Consider the following 20,510-nt stretch of genomic DNA (forward strand, 5'->3'; position numbering starts at 1 on the left):
TCCAATGTGAAAACACACAGGATATTACAGAGTGTGGGAGAAATTGAATAGGATCCGGGGCGTATCGTGAAGCTTAATTTGGTTCTCAAGGTAATTATACCAATTAATTTAATTTAACCTGCACAGCCACAGCCTGAGCAGCAGGAGTCAGTCCAGCAAGGGTAGGATTACCCCCCAACACTGAGCGACCAGACAGACATCATGAACCGGACAGGACACAATTCAGTGTGATGCTAACTTTATTTCATTGGTTCTCCCATTCAAGGAAACTCCAATGATCAAAACATTCACTGAAAATATAGCAAGAAATTAACATTCAGAATTACAGTCACACATATTACATTATACTGCAATTGTCTCTATACTATTAGATTATACTGCAATTGTGTCTGTATATTAGATTATACTGCAATTGTCTCTATACTATTAGATTATGCTGCAATTGTCCCTATACTATTAGTGTCATGTATCTAACCTTCTTCTAACTGTAATCTTCATGTAACAACACTGCATACTGTATACACCTAAGAAATGCACACCTTGACCACAGCGGGTGAACTTGTGGGAGACACTCCTCACCTGGTCATCCAGGTATATAAAGGGAGGTCCCACGCAGGGTCATCATTTCTTGGTCCTATGAATAAAGGTTCGGGTCACAGAGTGACCTTGTCTGCAGAATATGCCTCGTGTGAATTTATAGTGGTGTGTAAATACATTACAATTAGATTATACTGCAATTGTCTCTGTACTATTAGATTATACTGCAATTGTCTCAATACTATTAGATTATGCTGCAATTGTCTCTCACTATTAGATTCTACTGCAATTGTCTCTGTACTATTACAGAGTGTGATGTCTATGGGGTGAATTTCCGAGGCTTTCTCTTGCTTGTTCACCATAACTTCAGCAGAGGTTCTGTGAAAACTCCGGAAAATATCAACCATGTTGATGTGGGTTTTCTGGAGTTTCCACTGGTCTTCGGATGTCCTGAGGATGTGGAAGATGCCACATTCACACTACTTTCTGTTTTATTCTTGAACTTTTAACGATGTACAGGAGAGCGATGTGCTGATGTTTTAGTGCAATCCATTTAATCAGTCCCAAATGCAGCCTTCACCACTCTCTGCGCATTCTTCACAAGCTCATTCAGTGCATCATTCAGCAGCTTGTAGGTCATTCCAAATGATGATCCTGCTCCAAAGATGGATCCAACGACTGGTACAAAGTCGAGGCCGATCTCAATGGCTGAAATGGTAACAAAGGCGGAACCCATCAACATTCTTTTCACAAATTCCTTATTTATTTCACCCACCAGAGGAGTTTCCACCACTGCTTTCAGATCTCCCACAGGTTTCCCTGTCACATTGGCCAGTCTTTGAAGAGAGGCGTCATCCAGACCCAGATATTGACGGAACTGTATTATTGCTGTAACCAGTATCCCAATGTCACAAGCAAAGGACAGGCCAGGAATGGGCACTGCTCCCACTGTTCCTGAAAGTGTTGCCAACATCCAGACTTGTTTCTTTAGCTCTTTTCTTTTATTCTCTACAATCTCCAACGTTGTGTTTGGAAGTGACAGCAAGAAAACATGCTTCTTTATATCGTCAAGGTTATTTGAAAGGGCTTCCTTTAATGCTGGAAAATCAAAGTCATTCAGTTTAAAGCTTGATATCAGGAAAACAGTGGGTGATTCAATCCCTGCCTCTTGCAAGTTGCTGACACAGTTATTCCTGATTTTGTCCAGTTCTTTCTGTTTGTTAAAATCCACACCCTCCTTTTCAAATGAATCGAGATCATTGTCAATTTTAGATCGAATGAAGTAGAAATTCTTCCCCAGCCGTTTAATCTCTTTGGCGAGTTTTACATCATTTTCTTTGAATCGACAGGCTGAGAAAATGATGAAGAAATCGTATATTTTAAAATCCATTTCCCGCAGGTATTTATCCGCTGGGAATTTTGTCGTTCCAATTCCAGGCAGGTCCCAGAAGTAAACATTAGGCAGGCTGGGATGTGCGTATCGGGCTGGCTTCATTGTGGTTTCTATCGGCCCAGTTTTAGCAGCTCCCTCACCATCGCTCCGAAGCCCTCTCATAGCATTGATGAAGGTGGATTTCCCTGTGCCTGATTCTCCCGTCACGGCAATGTTAAGTTCTGTATTGTTGAGATCTTTTATCTTCTTCTGTATCAGAGGCACAGCTGCCTCCAGCCCGCCCGTTTCATAATCAGACTTCAGTTTCTTGAGCTCATTCGGACAGAAGAATGTAGTATTCAGAGACTGATCACTGAAAGGAAACATTTTACATGTTGGTTTGTAACAGAATAAAAGAACTTGCATTGATGCAGCAGATTGTCACAGCCTCAGGACATCCCCATACACTTCACATCGAACAAATTACTTGATATGTGGCAAATGTGATAATTTACACACAACAAGGACTCCCAACGAGCAATGAGATGAACGACAATTTAATTTGCCATTGCTGAAGGTAACCACCCTTCCTTTAACTGATGGACTCCTTAGATCTGGGCCCTGAGGTACCACAGCTGAGGGCAAACATCTCCTGTCCCTCCGGACAGTAGTGACTACCCCATCTACCACCCCAAGCTCATCCTCACCACTTGGCCTCTGTGCATCACCCCGTAGACCTCCCTCAGTCTGACTAAGCCCTACCGAGTGAGCGTCTCTCGGCCGGTGCTTGTGAGGCTCAGGTACAGTGATGGGGTTGGTGAAGTGAAGGTTGGATGGAGCCCAAGCTGAGGGCCCTGGGTCTTGAGGCTGCTCCTCCTGTGCTGAAGGGCTGGAGAAGAGCAGAGGTTAACAGGGGAACATGAGCTGCAGAATGGCCAGTGCACTCAGTACAAGTGACGATATTAAACACTGGCAATATATTGCGATGACAGATTGTGCTGTAACAGGAGGAACTGGAGACACAGTACGAGGAGTTCCCTGACCAACCTGGAGCTGGCTTCTCCCATCCTACTTCTCTCGCTGCTTGCTCCGTGTGACTGCCCAGCGATTCCAGAGCTCCCTCAAAGGGTGAGAGGTCGGAGGCTTGTGGCTCCTCCCCCGATGCCACTTCTTTGTCTCTGGTTGTGTGCGGTTTTCTCCTTTAATAGGAAAGTAGAGCGTGTGAATGGTGACACTTTATTTGCCATGAGATAAAGTACAAGCCTGGTGTGAGTAATCTTCCTGAATCAGGGCAAGAACAGCTGCAAGAAACTGGAAAATACATAATGCAGCTTTTTCACATTTTCACTTAGACTGTGAGGGAAAGAATGGGATAGGAAGGGTCTCGTGTTTCCTCCTCAATATTTAAGGGAAGTAGCACCTGGTGTGGGACACAGGGAGGGCACGGTGGGTGGAAATGGAAAACATGATTTCACATTTGCTTCAGTTTGAATTGTGTAACTCTTTTACCTTTGCATCCCTTGTGAGGTCATTAAATTTCTTCCAGCATTGCGTTCCTGACTGGGAGTTCCTGACCGGTGGTTGCTCTTACTGCCAAGGCCCCGTCCACAGAGACTGGACCATGCTTTTCACGCGACTCCTTCCCTCAGTCCTAAAAAACCGTGGAGCTCCTGTGCGCCGAAGAACCTGCCTCAAACATTACTGAAGCTTTCTGAGTTGCTGCTCAAACACATATTCCGGCCCTTTAAGCTTCTGTAGCAGCACTGGAATTTCCTCCTCTCCAGAGACAGCCTCCCAACAGGGGGAGTGAATATCGCTGGAACACACCCTGAATAGTTCGTAAAGCTCCACACATTGGACAGGGTCACGGCGGGAGCACATTGGTGAGGAACGTGCAGTCCTGGCACAATCGCAGGGTAACTCTGCACAGAGGCAAATCTCCATCTTGGCTTCAGTCAAACCAATGCGAGATTATTCTGCTGATGCTGATTGAATGTCGAGTTATGGGCATTGTTAAAGCATTATTTGAATGGCAAATACTGGTACAATATGCTGCTCTGACACAGATTCACAGAGTGTTCAAACAGAAGGGCTGAGGTTTCAGGATCAGACCCCAGAATCCGGTCAGCCTGGAGTTGGTGATTTTGATTGACAGCTGTATGTAAGAGCAGTGAGGAGGGGAGGGTCAGTGATTGTGGCTGTGGTCATTTTGAGAGACAGGTCTGTGGCCAGAGGTCAGTATTGGGCGACCTGCACTTCACTCGTTAGTCAGTGTACAACCAGCAGAGGGTCAGGGTTATCCCGTGGGGGAAAGTGAGTGACCATTTAATGAGTGGTCTAAACCCATTTAAAATAAATGTCTATGTTAGAATAACAGACACAGGAATATTTTGAATGTGTTACGCATTCATGCAGTAATATCAAACAGTTATATCTCATTTAAAAGGACTAAACATTTGGAATAATCAGATGGGCAGGGAAGGAGAGACACAACAGGAGAGGTGATTTGCCCTTTTGTTGATTTTCTGAGGTGTTTGCAATGAGTTGTTTGGTTTCCTCTCTCTGTATTGTGAGCAATCTCCATACCCTGCCTCTTGTTAGACACCACTCCCCATTCTGATAAATACACGGTCCCGTCATTTCATCACAAGGCATTTCACGCAGTTTGTTTCTTGAGTAACTGTTTCATTTTCACCCAATTATCATATAGAACTCTGAATAAACCTTCTTACTGTTAGAAGTTTGGCCAAATTTTCATATAAAAAAGAACGTGTTAATTTGCAACAACAAAAGCTCGGATTGGTCCCCTTGATAACAAGTCCTGATTGCTGATTGGTCCCCTTGGAGGATAAGACACACCCAGCAGTTAGTCTGGAATGTATAATCGGATCCTCACTGCCGATATAATCCGTGACTTTGTAAACTGTAATTCAAACAATGCTGACTGCTGACTCCAGACAGAGCAGAGCTCACTTGGAACAGACAGGGCTCACTCTCATGGGTTGACCATCTCCCACAACACCCAAACAAGTTCTTGCCCCCAACACCCCCACCGCCTGTGATATATTCACAGAGCACAAGCACACACAGCTCCTAACATGGCAGGCAGCTCTCTCGGAAGCCTCCGGAATCTGCCTGGTGCTGTTTATTATTAACTCTGCAGTTGCAGTACACAATACGTCCACATCCACAGTGTGGAGCTACAAACATTCAGATATTACACTTCTCTCTACCAAATGAAGAAATTATAACAACAAACCTCATTCATAACTTTCATGTTTATACATAACACAGGATATAGACTTATTTTTTTTCCATATTTACAATGTTAACTTTAGCACTTGTTTTCTGTTTCAAAGAGGATACATTCGCTCTTGAACAGAACCTTCCAAACCTCGTGTAGAATCTAAACTCATTCGAGGCTCATCCTGAGGAACGTTTTCTTCCATGGAATTAACTTGATTTGCATTTGAACTCTCTCTTACTTCAGGCTCTTTGTTTTCCTAACTCGGACTCAGACTTTCATCCTGATTCTCTACTGGATTTGTTTCCAGTACATTGGATTTAGGATTTGCTACTGGTGTATCAAAACTATCTGATGAGTCAGAAATAATAGAATTATTCCCACACCTTCAACTCCTTCCATGTCCGTCGGTAAAATATGATCAATATGAACAAACCTAACCTGTCCATTATCAAACATCTTTACCAAATATGTGTGAGAACCACATATCTTCACCACTCTTCCTGGTAACCACTTTAACCATTCATGGTGATGGTTCTTCATTCTCACCTGCTGGTTTAATTTCATATTTCTCTCTTTTACTCTACCTCGATCATGGTTCTCTTTCTGTCTCAATTGTGTCTCTTCTACGGACTGTGCCAAATTTGGCTTTAAAATGAGAATCTGGTTCGTGGCTGTCATTTGAGAAACAACTCTGGTGGTGTTCTACCAGTAGTTGTGTGAGGAGTATTTCGATATGTAATCAAAAAATTAGCCAATTTGTGATCCAATGACAACATTCGTTTCCTTGGATTTGGATCTAACATTTGTTTTACAACTTGTACAGTGCGCTCTGCTGCACCATTCGAAGCAGGATGGTATGGTGGAACCTTGGTATGTTTCACACAATCTTTGCTTGTGAATTGTGCAAATTCTTCTGAACGAAATTCATTACTACGAATGAAGAATGGATGTGTATCTTTGTCTGTTACCTGGTTTGGCCATCCATTTGCAATATAATCATACACCTTTGACATCACTGGGTCACGGTTGGTTGCTCTACCAATCTCTTCAGCTGTGACTGGCAGTTCATCAATGTATGAAAAATAAAACACTTTTTCCTGATCAGGTGTAACTTGTGATGGGAAAGGCAATCTCGACATTGCATCAGCATTACTGTGATCAGCTGATCATCTGTATTCAATATCATATGTATATGCTGACAAAATCAAAGCCCATCTCTGCATTCGGGCTGCAACTAATGTTGGAACTGGGGACTTTGGATGGAGGATTGCTGTTAGGAGCTTATGATCCGTAACGATGGTAAACTTACGACCATACAAGTATTTATGAAACTTCTTGACCCCAAAAATTAATGCCAAAACTTCCCTTTCAATTTGTGCATAATTACTCTCACTGGCACTGAGAGTGCATGAAGCAAAATCAATTGGTCTCTCCTCCCCACTACATGATACATGAGAGATCACTGCCCCAACTCCATACGGAGAGGCATCACATGCTGGCTTAATCATCTTAGATATGTCATAGTGAACTAACATGGTGCTCTCTCCCAATTTGCTTTTATACTCCTTGAATGCTATATCGCATTCTTTTGACCACTTCCAATGGACCTGTTTTTTTAATAGTTCATTCAGTGGATGTAATACTTAGCCAAATTTGGTAGGAACTTCCCATAATAGTTCAAAAGACCCAAGAATGAACAAAGTTGAGTGACATTCCTGGGAGTGGGTGCATTTCGAATTGCATCCAATTTTTCCATTGTTGGATGTAAACCATCTTTGTCTACTCTGTACCCTAAGTCGTCCACTGAGTTTTTAAATAACTCACACTTACGAGCAGACACTCGTACTCTGTGCTTCTCTAGCCATTTGAGGACTTCATCCCCTTGGAATATGGCAGGGGCAGAAGACACTCCAAACGGTAGCCTATTAAATTGATATAGGCCTCGATGAGTATTTATAGTCAAACATGACTTGGACTCCTCATCTAGTTCAAGCTATAAGCAGGCATTTGTAAGATCCACTTTTGAGAAGATCTGACCACCTATTAGTGTTGTGAACAAATCATCTATATTCAGCAATGTATTGGGGACATTACCCTCTGGAACCTGGTTTACGGTTACTTTATAATCAGCACACAATCTTACCTTACCATCGGACTTAGGTACAACAACAGTTACATCGATCTAGCTTCCAAATAATGTTCTCAGTCTCTAGTCTTTTGAGTTCTTGCTCAACGTTCTCCTTGAGTGCATATGGAACAGAACGTGGCTTGTAGTAAACCGATCTAGCGTCCTTCTGTACCCTGACACTCACCTTGAAGCCTTGGATCGGACTGCCCGATTCGCAGAACACCTTTGGATACTTCTTGATAACCTCATCCGTTGACGAAAATCTCGCTTCCACACAGAAAATTTTACTCCAATCCAGCTTCAGTGAGCTCAACCAATTTCTTCCTAGTAAGGCAGACTTGTCTCCTTTCACTACTATTAGAGGCAAGTTCTGAAATTCATCTTTATATTTCACCTGTACAGTAATACAACCTACCACAGGAATTTTCTCTCCCGAGTAGCCTCCAGTTGGAAATCACGCAATTTGTCGAGGTACAGCGACTCTGGTACTACACTCACGGATGCACCTGTGTCGATTTCCATTGGTATCTTGAATCCCGCTACATCTATGTGGATTTTGATGCTTTCCGAATCGCTGTCCGTTAGCCTCGTGCTCCTGATGACATGTAACTCAACCATCTCCTCGTCCTGTTGTTGTTCTTCCATGCTATGTAGTCTCTTGGGATTTCTACTCATAGCTTTGAACACTGGACTCATAGCGTTGGAAGCTGGTTTACCCTTCAGTCAGCATGCCTTCGCAAGATGCCCAGTCTTCCTGCAGAAGAAACACTCTGCCTTCACGTATGGGCAACTTTGAGCTCCTATAGCACGACTTCGACGCTGTTAGAATTTCCAGTTTCTGAGACTTTGGGTCCCCACCGTTTTTTACTTTGAACCTGCAGGTGATTTACCTCGCTTGACTGACGACCGTAATTATTGTTGAATTCTCGGGAATATTGTTCGGCCATGCCCATCGACCTCGCTGTCTGACAAGCAATCTCAAAAGTCAATTCAGCCGTCGTCAATAACTTCCTTCTGATCGCATCATTTTTCACCCCACAAACAAAACGATCCCGTAATGCTCAGATTTGTAAGTTTCCAAAATTACAGTGCATCGATAGCTTTTTTTTATGCTACGATGTAATCACTGATAATTGAATCAGTCTTTTGATTCCGAATCCCAAAACAATAGCTTTAAGCAATTTCTAACGGTTTGGGTTTATGTTACTGTTCCAGCTTCGTTAAAATCTCTTTAAGCATTGTGTCCTTTGGCTTGTCAGGCAAAAGCAGATTTACAAGGGTTTCGTACAATGCCGGACCCGCCTCCGATAAGAAGATCGCTTTCTTACGTTCCAACACAGCCCGGTTCTGGACTGCATTGTCTGGAACTTCGATTATGTTATTTGCGGTGAAATACATTTCTAGCCGATCCACATACGCTTTAAAATGTTCCTGGTCATGTCTATATTCCCCCAAATGTCCGATTACAGCTGACATTTTAATCTCTAGCTGTTCACACCATGTGCTGTATTTTACCTCGGATTTTTAGCTTTTTTCCAAAGACAGAAACTTCCAAAGTCTCTCTGCCGGCTGGCTGAATCCTTCCCCAACAAAATGTAAGCTTTAAATCATCCGAAAAGTCCCATCTCATCGCCAAATGTGATATCTTCACAGCGCACAAGCACATACAGCTTCCTACATGACATGCAGCTCTCTCGGAAGCCTCCGGAAACTGCCTGATTCTGCTTATTATTAACCCTGCACTTGCAGTACAAAATAAGTCCACGTCCAGTGTGGAGCAACAAACATTACAAGCTTGCAGACATTACACCGCCCAAGTTCTTGAGCTTCTCCCTCCCACCATGGCTCCTTGACCTTCTCCTCCTGCTCAAGTTCCTGACCTACATCCCCCCAATTCTGCCCCTGGATTCCTGATATTCTCCCCCTGTTCCTCCCCCATGGATCCTCGCCCTACTACCCTGAACAAGTTCCTGGGCTCCACCCACTCACGCCATAGATGGGGCATTGACTATGGGTCATGGACTGTTAACAGGTGTATTGGGTATAAAGTGAATAGTGACATTGTCGTGACATCAACATTTTGTCCACTCTGACCATCTGGATCACATTCTCGCTCTCATCCCCCGCCCCCGACCCCCGCTTTAGACCTGGATCATGTTATTCCACCAATCGCTCTCCGTACTTTTTAGAACCCCTCAGCTTGAGTTTCTGACCTCGTCTCTCCCTTCGAATGCCCATTATCAGCCTCCGACCCCTCCTCTCACCCTCTGATCTCCCCTTTCTCTCTCCCTCCGACCTCCCCTGTCTCTCACCCTCCAATCCCCCTCTCTCTGTCCCTCCAATCCCTTCTATCTTCCCCTCTCCCCCACTTAGTCCCCCTCTCTCTCCCTCCAATACCCCTCTCTCTTCCTCCAATCACCTCACTCTTCCTCTCTCTCTCTCCCCCTCTAAACCCTCTCTCTCCCCCTCTCTGTATAAACAGACCGCATGACGGCATGGAGCTGCGGATGGACTCACTCTGGAGCATGCGCAATGCTGAGAATGTTGTGGATAGCACATTTAGTGAGTTGGTCACACCGCAGGTAAGGGTTAGGACAGATACTGAATGGGTGACCAAGAGACAAGGCAAGAGCAGGAAGGTAGTGCAGGAGTCCCCTGTGGTTATCTCCCTCCAAAACAGATGTACAGTTTTGGATACTGTTGGGGGAGATGACTTACCAGGGGAAGGCACCAGCAGCCAGGTTCATGGCACCGTGGGTGGCTCTGCTGCACAGAAGAGATATCCTGGGGGTAACATTTGCGAATGCAGTTCGGGAGTGTTTAAACTAATATGGCAGAGGGATGGGAACCTATGCAGCGAGATAGGGCGAAGTAATATGGAGTCAGAAACAGATGGTAGAAAGGTAAAAAGCAAAGTAGAAGGCCGAGTAAACAAAGGCAAGAAATAAAAAGGGCCACACTACGTCATAATTCGAAAAGGACAAAGGGTGTTAAAAAAATAAGCCTGAAGGCTGTGTGTCTTAATGCAAGGAGTATCCGTAATAAGGTGGATGAATTAACTGTGCAACTAGATGTTAACAGATATGATGTGATTGGAATTACAGAGACGTGGCTCCAGGATGATCAGGGCTGGGAACTCAACATCCAGGGGTATTCAACATTCAGGAAGGATAGAATAAAAGGAAAAGGAGGTGGGGTAGCATTGCTGGTTAAAGAGGCGATTAATGCAATAGATAGGAAGGACATTAGCTTGGATGATGTGGAATCTATATGGGTTGAGCTGCAGAACACCAAAGGGCAAAAAACGTTAGCAGGAGTTGTGTACAGACCTCCAAACAGTAGTAGTGATGTTGGGGAGTGCATCAAACAGGAAATTAGGGCTGCATGCAATAAAGGTGCAGCAGTTATCATGGGTGACTTTAATATGCATATAGATTGGGCTAACCAAACTGGAAGCAATACGGTGGAGGAGGATTTCCTGGAGTGCATAAGGGATGGTTTTCTAGACCAATATGTCGAGGAACCAACTAGGGGGGAGGCCATCTTAGACTGGGTGTTGTGTAATGAGAGAGGATTAATTAGCAATCTCGTTGTGCGAGGCCCATTGGGTAAGAGTGACCATAATATGGTGGAATTCTACATTAGGATGGAGAATGAAACAGTTAATTCAGAGACCATGGTCCAGAAGTTAAAGAAGGGTAACTTTGAAGGTATGAGGCGTGAATTAGCGAGGATAGATTGGCGAATGATACTTAAGGGGTTGACTGTGGATGGGCAATGGCAGACATTTAGAGACCGCATGGATGAACTACGACAATTGTACATCCCTGTCTGGCGTAAAAATAAAAAAGGGAAGGTGGCTCAACCGTGGGTATCAAGGGAAATCAGGGATAGTATTAAAGCCAAGGAAGTGGCATACAAATTGGCCAGAAATAGCAGCGAACCCAGGGACTGGGAGAAATTTAGAACTCAGCAGATGAGGACAAAGGGTTTGATTAGGGCAGTGAAAATGGAGTACGAGAAGAAGCTTGCAGGGAACATTAAGACGGATTGCAAAAGTTTCTATAGATATGTAAAGAGAAAAAGGTTAGTAAAGACAAATGTAGGTCCCCTGCAGTCAGAATCAGGGGAAGTCATAACAGGGAACAAAGAAATGGCAGACCAATTGAACAAGTACTTTGGTTCGGTATTCACTAAGGAGGACACAAACAGCCTTCCGGATATAAAAGGGGTCAGAGGGTATAGTAAGGAGGAGGAACTGAGGGAAATCCTTATTAGTCGGGAAATTGTGTTGGGGAAATTGATAGGATTGAAGGCCGATAAATCCCCAGGGCGTGATGGACTGCATCCCAGAGTACTTAAGGAGGTGGCCTTGGAAATAGCGGATGCATTGACAGTCATTTTCCAACATTCCATTGACTCTGGATCAGTTCCTATGGAGTGGAGGGTAGCCAATGTAACCCCACTTTTTAAAAAAGGAGGGAGAGAGAAAACAGAATTATAGATCGGTCAGCCTGACCCCAGTAGTGGGTAAAATGATGGAATTAATTATTAAGGATGTCATAGCAGCGCATTTGGAAAGAGGTGACATGATAGGTCCAAGTCAGCATGGATTTGTGAAAGGGAAATCATGCTTGACAAATCTTCTGGAATTTTTTGAGGATATTTCCAGTAGAGTGGACAAGGGAGAACCAGTTGGACTTTCAGAAGGCTTTCGACAAGGTCCCACACAAGAGATTAATGTGCAAAGTTAAAGCACATGGGATTGGGGGTAGTGTGCTGACATGGATTGAGAACTGGTTGTCAGACAGGAAGCAAAGAGTAGGAGTAAATGGGGACTTTTCAGAATGGCAGGCAGTGACTAGTGGGGTACCGCAAGGTTCTGTGCTGGGGCCCCAGCTGTTTACACTGTACATTAGTGATTTAGACGAGGGGATTAAATGTAGTATCTCCAAATTTGCAGATGACACTAAGTTGGGTGGCAGTGTGAGCTGCGAGAAGGATGCTATGAGGCTGCAGGGTGACTTGGATAGGTTAGGTGAGTGGGCAAATGCATGCCAGATGAAGTATAATGTGGATAAATGTGAGGTTATCCACTTTGGTGGTAAAAACAGAGAGACAGACTATTATCTGAATGGTGACAGATTAGGAAAAGGGGAGGTGCAACGAGACCTGGGTGTCATGGTACATCAGTCATTGAACATGTGGACATGATCTCCCAGGTCCCTTTGTTCCTCTACACTTCTGCATGTACAGCAGGCGGTTAAGAAAGCAAATGGCATGTTGGCCTTCATAGCGAGGGGATTTGAGTACAGGGGCAGGGAGGTGTTACTACAGTTGTACAGGGCCTTGGTGAGGCCACACCTGGAGTATTGTGTACAGTTCTGGTCTCCTAACTTAAGGAAGGACATTCTTGCTATTGGGGAAATGCAGCGAAGGTTCACCAGGCTGATTCCCAGGATGGCAGGACTGACCTATCAAGAAAGACTGGATCCACTGGGCTTGTATTCACTGGAGTTCAGAAGAATGAGAGGGGACCTCATAGAAACGTTTAAAATTCTGATGGGTTCAGACAGGTTAGATGCAGGAAGAATGTTCCCAATGTTGGGGAAGTCCAGAACCAGGAGTCACAGTCTAAGGATAAGGGGTAAGCCATTTAGGACCGAGATGAGGAGAAACTTCTTCACCCAGAGTGTGGTGAACCTGTGGAATTCTTTGCCACAGAAAGTTGTTGAGGCCAATTCACTAAATATATTCAAAAAGGAGTTAGATGAAGTCCTTACTACTAGGGGGATCAAGGGATATGGCGAGAAAGCAGGAATGGGGTCCTGAATTTGCATGTTCAGCCATGAACTCATTAACTGGCGGTGCAGGCTAGAAGGGCCGAATGGCCGACTCCTGCACCTATTTTCTATGTTTCTATGTCTATGTTTCTAGACGAGGGGATTAAATGTAGTATCTCCAAATTTGCGGATGACACTAAGTTGGGTGGCAGTGTGAGCTGTGAGGAGGATGCTATGAGGCTGCAGAGTGATTTGGATAAGTTAGGTGAGTGGCAAAATGCATGGCAGATGAAGTATAATGTGGATAAATGTGAGGTTATCCACTTTGATGGTAAAAACAGAGAGACAGACTATTATCTGAATGGTGACAGATTAGGAAAAGGGGAGTTGCAACGAGACCTGGGTGTCATGATACATCAGTCATTGAAGGTTGGCATGCAGGTACAGCAGGTGGTTAAGAAAGCAAATGGCATGTTGGCCTTCATAGCGAGGGGATTGGAGTACAGGGGCAGGGAGATATTGCTACAGTTGTACAGGGCCTTGGTGAGGCCACACCTGGAGTATTGTGTACAGTTTTGGTCTCCTAACTTGAGGAAGGACATTCTTGCTATTGAGGGAGTGCAGCGAAGATTTACCAGACTGATTTCCGGGATGGCGGGACTGACATATCAAGAAAGACTGGATCAACTGGAGCTCAGAAGAATGAGAGGGGATCTCATCGAAATGTTTAAAATTCTGACGGGGTTTAGACAGGTTAGATGCAGGAAGAATGTTGCCAATGTTGGGGAAGTCCAGAACCAGGGGTCACAGTCTAAGGATAAGGGGTAAGCCATTTAGGACCGAGATGAGGAGAAACTTCTTCACCCAGAGAGTGGTGAACCTGTGGAATTCTCTGCCACAGAAAGTTGTTGAGGCCAATTCACTAAATATATTCAAAAAGGAGTTAGATGTAGTCCTTACTACTAGGGGGATCAAGGGGTATGGCGAGAAAGCAGGAATGGGGTACTGAAGTTGCATGTTCAGCCACGAAGTCATTGAATGGCGGTGCAGGCTCGAATGGCCGAATGGCCTACTCCTGCACCTATTTTCTATGTTTCTATGAGCGCACCAGAAAGTAGAGTTAAACCAGGGAAAAATTGAAAGACAAAATTAAAAACTCTTTGTCTGAATGCACGCAGCATTCGTAACAAGGCAGATGAGTTGACGGCTCAAATAGAAATAAATGGGTGTCATAGACTTATAGAAATTTATAGCACGGAAGGAGACCATTTCAGCCTATCGTGTCCAACAGCTGACCAACAGCTATCCAGCCTAATCACACTTTCCAATTCTTGTTCCGTAGCCCTGTAGGTTACGTCACTTTAAGTGCACATCCAAGTATTGTTTAAATGTGGTGAGGGTTTCTGCCTTTACCACCCTTTCAGGCAGTGAGTTCCAGACCCAGCACCCTCTGGGTGAAGAAATTTCCCCTCGTATCTCCTCTAAACCTCCCACAAATCAGTTTTAAATCTATGCCCCCTGGTTGTTGATGCCTCTGCCAAGGAAAACAGGTCCTTCCTATCCACGCTAACCAGGGCTCTCATAATTTTATACATCTCAATCAGGTCTCCTCTCAGACTCCTCTGTTCAAAGAAAACAGACCCAGCATCTCCAATCTTTCCTCACAACCAAAATTCTCCAGTCCAGGCAACATTCTTGTAAATCTCCTCTGTACCCTTTCCAGTGCAATCACAGATTTGGTTGCAAGGTGACCAAGGCTTGGAACTGAATATTCTATATTAATGACTTGAATGAAGGGACCGAGTGTAATGTAACCAAATTTGCTGATGATGCAAAGATAGGTGGGAAATCAAGTTGTAAAGAGGACACAAAGAATCTGCAAATGTATAGGTTAACTGAGTGGGCAAAAACTTGGCAGATGGAGTATAATGTGGTAAAATGAGGTTATCCACTTTGGTAGGAAGAATAAAAGAGAGTATTATTATTTAAATGGAGAGAGAGGCACCTGGGGGTCCTTGTACATGAAACACAAAAAGTTAGTATGCACGTACAGCAAGTAATCAGGAAGGTAAATGTTGGCCTTTATTGCAAGGGGGATGGAGTATAAAAGTCGTGAAGTCCTGCTACAACTGTACAGGGCATTGGTAAGACCACACCTGGAGTACTGCATACAGTTTTGATCTCCTTATTTAAGGAGGGATATACTTGCATTGGAGGCTATTCAGAGAAGATTCACTAGTTTGATTCCTGAGATGAAGGGTTGTCTTTTGAAGAAAGGTTGAGCAGGTTGGGGCTATACCACCGCACAAGGCCTCCGATCACCTCACAAGGCCTTCCCGTCAACGATGCTGGTGAAGCCCACCATGACCCTCTCGCCCCTCCTGCTGATCCCTTCGAATCCCCTGTCGATGCTCTCCCCCTCCCTAGATCATCAACCCCGGCCGATGCTCTCACCCAGATACCTGAACCCTGATGATGAACCCACACCCTCCCCCGACCCCTGCAGATGCTCTCTCCCTCCGGATCCCCGACCCCGGCTGATTCTCTCCCCCACATCTACGACTCCTGCCGATCCTCTCTCCACTCCTCCCCCACCCCCACTTCCCGGATCCCCGATCCCAGCTGATGCTCTCCACCCCACAATCCCTGACCCCTGCCGATGCTCTGCCCCCCCGGCAGATCCACGACCCCTGCCGATGCTCTCCCCCCCCAGGATCCCTGACCCCTGCCGATGCTCTCCACCCCGCTGATCGCCGACCCCTGCCGATGCTCATCCCGCCCCTCCTGATGTTCTTCCCCCTGGCCGATCCCCATGATGCTCTCCCCACCACCCCCGATCCCCAACCCCTGCCGATGCTCTTCCCCCCTGATTCCCGTGATGCTCTCCCCCCCACCCCAACCCCTACCGATAATCTTCCACCAACCCCTCCCCCCCCAAGATCCCTCCCCCGGACTGGCCCCTCACTTCTGAGGTCTACCCGCCAGCAGCCAGCCGACCTCTCAACCTGGCTGCAGGCGGCAATCCGAGACCGGGGACTGTGCATATTTGATGCTCACTCAGCCTTTATCTCAAGGTGGTTGGAATTGAAAAGCGAGGAAGTTATGCTTTAAGTGTCCAGAGTCTTGGACAGACCCCATGCACTATGTTCAGTTTTGGACACCCCACCTCAGGAAAGACGTGTTGTCCGAGGAGGGGATGCAGCACAGATTCACCAGAATAACACCAGGGCTGAGAGGGTTAAATTATGAGGACAAGGTGCAGAAACCTGTCGTGTATTCCCTTGAGTTCCGACGGTTGAAGGATGATCTAATCGAAGCATTTAAAATGATTCAGTGATTCTACAAGGTAGATACTGAGAATCTATTTCCTCCAGTGGGCCAATCCAGAACAAGAGGCATCATCTTAAAATTAGAGCCAGGATGTTTAGGCGTGAAATCAGGAAGCATTTCTTCACACAACAGGAAGTGGGGATCTGGTCCAGAGGAGCACCCTGCACTACCTTTAGGAAGAGGCCTCCAGTGGTCCCTTTAAGGACGGCTGGTTAGGCCTCTCAAAGTCTGCAGACAGAGACTGACATGTACAATGCTGGCTTTACCCATTTCTGATTGCAGTATAGGAAGATATGTATAGGAGGAGGCCATTCAGCCCCTCGAGCCTGTTCCTCCATTCAATGGCAGATCTGTATCCGAACTCCATCCACTTGCCTTGGCTCTATATCCTTTAATAACCTTGGCCAGAAAATATCCGTCAGTCTCAGAGTTAACATTATTCATTGAGCTGGCACCTACTGCTCTATGTGGGAGAGAGGTTCCATACTTTTACCACCCTTTGTGTGAGGAAGTGTTCCCTAACTTCTCTCCTGAATGGCCTGGCTCTGATTTCAAGGTTTTGTCCCCTCGTCCTTGACTCTCCCACCAGGGGAAGAAAGTTTCTACCTACCCTATCAATTCCTTTCCATATCCTAAAAACATCAAACAAATCACCCCTTAACCTTCTGTATTCTCGGGAATACAAGCCTAGTTGGTGTAATCTCTCCTCACAATGTAATCCTTGGAACCCTGGGAACATTCTGGTGAATCTGCACTGCACTCCTTCCAAGGTCAGTCAATCCTTTCTAAGATGCGGTGCCCAGAACTGTGCTCCAGCCCTCTGGTTATAAAGGCTAACATTCCATCAGACCTTCTGATTATTTTTGTACCGTACTACTACATTTTAATGGTCTGTGCACATGAACCCCTAAATCTTTTGGACCAGCACCATTTAAATAATACTCAGATCTATCCTTTTTTGTCCAAAATGGATGACCTCACACTTACCTACGTTGATATCCATCTGCCAGAGTTTTGCCCACTCACTGAATCTATCAATGTGTCTGTAATCTGATGCTCCCATCTACATAACTTACTATATCACCAACCTTTGTGTCACTGGCAAACGTGGATATATGGCTCCCTATTGTGTTATCGAAGTCATTGATAAATATAGTGAATAGTTGAGGCCCCAGCACAGATCCTTGTGGGACACCACTAGTTCATTCCTTCCAATTGGAGTTCATACTCATTATCCCTACTCTGTCTTCTACTCCCTAACCAATCCCCTAACCAGATCACTAATCTGCCTTCAATTCCAGGAGCTTTAATTTAAGCTAACAATCTCTTTGTGGAACCTTTTCGAAAACCTTCAGGAAATCCATATCAGCAACACAGACATTCCCTTTTAATTCTCCGCTCCACTCCCACCCTGACCTCTCTGTCCTCAGCCTCCGAAACTGAAGCTCAATGAAGTTCAACGTAAGGTCGAGGAACAGCATCTCAACTTTCGATTTGACAGTTTACAGTCTTCCGGACTCAACATTGAGTTGAACAATTTCAGATCATAAACTCTTCCCTCATTTTCAGAACCCAGCTGTTGATGATTCAGTTATTCCCATCTATTGCAGCTTTACTCCTCTCATTACCAGCTCCTTTGGCCTTGCACCATCATCCCACTGTGTCATTTAATCTTTCCTGCCTTTCACCCTATCACAGACCTTCCCTTTTGTTCTTTCCTCCCCTCCTCCCTTTCACTGCCTCTGCACTTGCTTCAAACCTGTAACATCTCCAACTTTTTCCAGTTGTGACGAAGGGTCATCGACCTGAAACATTAACTCTGTTTCTCGCTATACAGATGCTGTCTGACCCTCTGAGTATTTCCAGCACTTTCTGCTTTTATTTCAGAATTCCAGTGTCCGCAGTATTTTGCATTTGTATAGACATTCCACTGTCTGCTACTTTAGTTACTGGCTCAAAAAAATCAATTAAGTTTGTTAGACATGACCAACCCTTTACATATCCACACTGACCCCCCCTTTACATATCCACACTGACTCCCCCTTTACATATCCACACTGACTCCCCCTTTACATATCCACACTGACTCTCCCCCTTTACATATCCACACTGACTCTCCCCCTTTACATATCCACACTGACTCCCCCTTTACATATCCACACTGACTCTCCCCAAATCAGCTCAAATTTCTCCAAGTGCTCACTCACTCTGGCCTTAATTATCGATTCCAATAGCTGCCCCACAACAAATGTTACACTAACGGTCTATAATTTCCTGGTTTCTCTCTCACACCTTTCTAAATGATGGAGTTACATTTGCAATTTTCCAATCGAAAGGAATAATTCCTGAATCGAGAGAACTTTGAAAGTTTATGACTAAAGCATCTGTAATTTGCTCACCTGTCTCTTTTAAAACTCTGGGCTCGAAACCATCAGGACCTGGGGATTGGTCAGTCTTCAGTACCATTATTGTTTCTAATACTGTTTTCTTGCTTCGGTTAACTTTAGTGAGTTCCAGTCCGTGACTCATTATTAGTTTCCCTGGAATGTGAGGTATATTATCCTCTTCCTGTACTGTGAAGACTGACACAAAGTCGTTGTTCAACAAGTCTGCCATTTCCTTCTCTTCATTTGTAATATTACCCACATTGTCTCCAAGGACCCACACTACCCCGACTACCCTTTTCCTTCTAATATAATTATTTAAACTTTTAGTGTTAATCTTAAGTCTCGAGTCGTGTTATGTTTCCCCTTTCAATCTAACATTAAATGCGACCATATTACAATCACTGTTGAGTGAATGTTCCCTGACTGTTACATTATTAACTAAGTCTGGCTCATTCCTCATTACTAAACCTCGTACAGCCTGGCCTTATCTTGGTTCTCGAACATATTGCTCCAGGAAACTATCTTGAAGATATTTATGAAATTCACTACATTTCAAAGCTATCAGCGCCTCCCATTCTATATGAAAAATAAAGTTTCTCATTAAAACGATTCTAATTTTGCTGCAAACCTCTCTAATCTCTGAATTTATCCATTTTGCCACATCATTGCTGCTATGAGGGAGCCAGTTACAATCGGTGTCCAATAACAGGTACAGGACCCCCATTGCATTTGTTTAAGCAGACACCAGGCTGGGAGTGCTGGGCGATCCAGGCAGGCATTTGGTGCACATGATGCCACCTTTAATCAGAGTAATGTTCACTCCCTGGGCCTTATGGGGCAGCTCTGTCCATGGGATGAGTTACATCCTGTGACATTGTAAAGGCATTTCTGCAGTTTCCATTCCTATGGTGAGAGTTTCATCCATGCTCGATCCCATTACAGTCGTCTAACTGTAAGACTTGTCACATTTTAAGCTTTTGTCCTTTTTACAATTGAGTTGAAATTCTGAAATGATTTAGGCTTGGGAACCTGCAGTGACACACGCCATGACATAAAATTTATTTGCACACTTTATTCTATATAGAAAAAACGGTCATACATTACCGAAATGAGAGCGACCAGCAGTGGTCGCCTGGGTCTTGCTGTCAGATTGTCTCTTCAATGGGATGATCTCATGGAAGACTCACGATCTCGGTGTTTAAGCTCAAAACCCACGAACATACGTGACCACTGGTTTCCTGTTTACACTGAATGTACATTTCCCCAGAACATTGTTTTCTCAAGAGGAGAGACACACTCCATGTAAGACGAATGGATGTAATAAATCAGGAAACTAGGTGTGACCCCGTCTCTCACTGAGAGCAGAAGGTATTTGTTCCAATTCTGCTGTCTTTTCGGTGAACTTGCCCTGGGTCACAGCTAAGTTGCAAAGTTCTTATTATTTTTATAACCTGTCTGGGTCGTAACCACAAATGTTATCACATAACATTAACCCTTGAACCCTTCTGAACACTCGGAAAAGTTTTTTATTTTGAGGAATTTGTGCTTTAAATACATCAAAATCCGATGAGAAAATGAGAGTGGGATTGTGTAGTGAAAACACTCTGCTATCTGTATCTCCACAACTGCCTCTTCCCCTGACAATGAACTTAATTCAGGTTAATCCATAGAGCGTGCTTCACCCTGATAACTTGGATCAAAATATAATCTTTTCTGTCCCATTTCT

At 44.6% G+C, this 20,510-nt stretch overlaps 1 protein-coding gene across 3 annotated transcripts in view; it reads right to left on the bottom strand.

Moving 5' to 3' along the window:
- Positions 1–238: 238 nt before the first annotated feature.
- The window catches only part of LOC139265776 (interferon-inducible GTPase 5-like), a 44,455-nt gene continuing 24,183 nt past the window's right edge, over positions 239–20,510 (bottom strand). Inside the window, exons 3-5 of one of the 3 annotated variants that reach the window (XM_070883176.1) lie at positions 18,797–18,979; positions 2,957–3,108; positions 240–2,282 (exon numbers count right to left, since the gene is read on the bottom strand). In XM_070883176.1, the coding sequence (XP_070739277.1) occupies positions 1,091–2,282; positions 2,957–2,976 (1,212 nt within the window). In that variant the 5' untranslated portion in view covers positions 2,977–3,108; positions 18,797–18,979 and the 3' untranslated portion in view covers positions 240–1,090. Of the gene's footprint in view, positions 2,283–2,956; positions 3,109–18,796; positions 18,980–20,510 lie in introns of all 3 variants that reach the window. The other 2 variants (XM_070883175.1, XM_070883174.1) reach the window with 2 other exon arrangements.

This window comes from Pristiophorus japonicus, chromosome 6 (assembly GCF_044704955.1).
Source record: "Pristiophorus japonicus isolate sPriJap1 chromosome 6, sPriJap1.hap1, whole genome shotgun sequence".
Taxonomy (NCBI): domain Eukaryota; kingdom Metazoa; phylum Chordata; class Chondrichthyes; family Pristiophoridae; genus Pristiophorus; species Pristiophorus japonicus.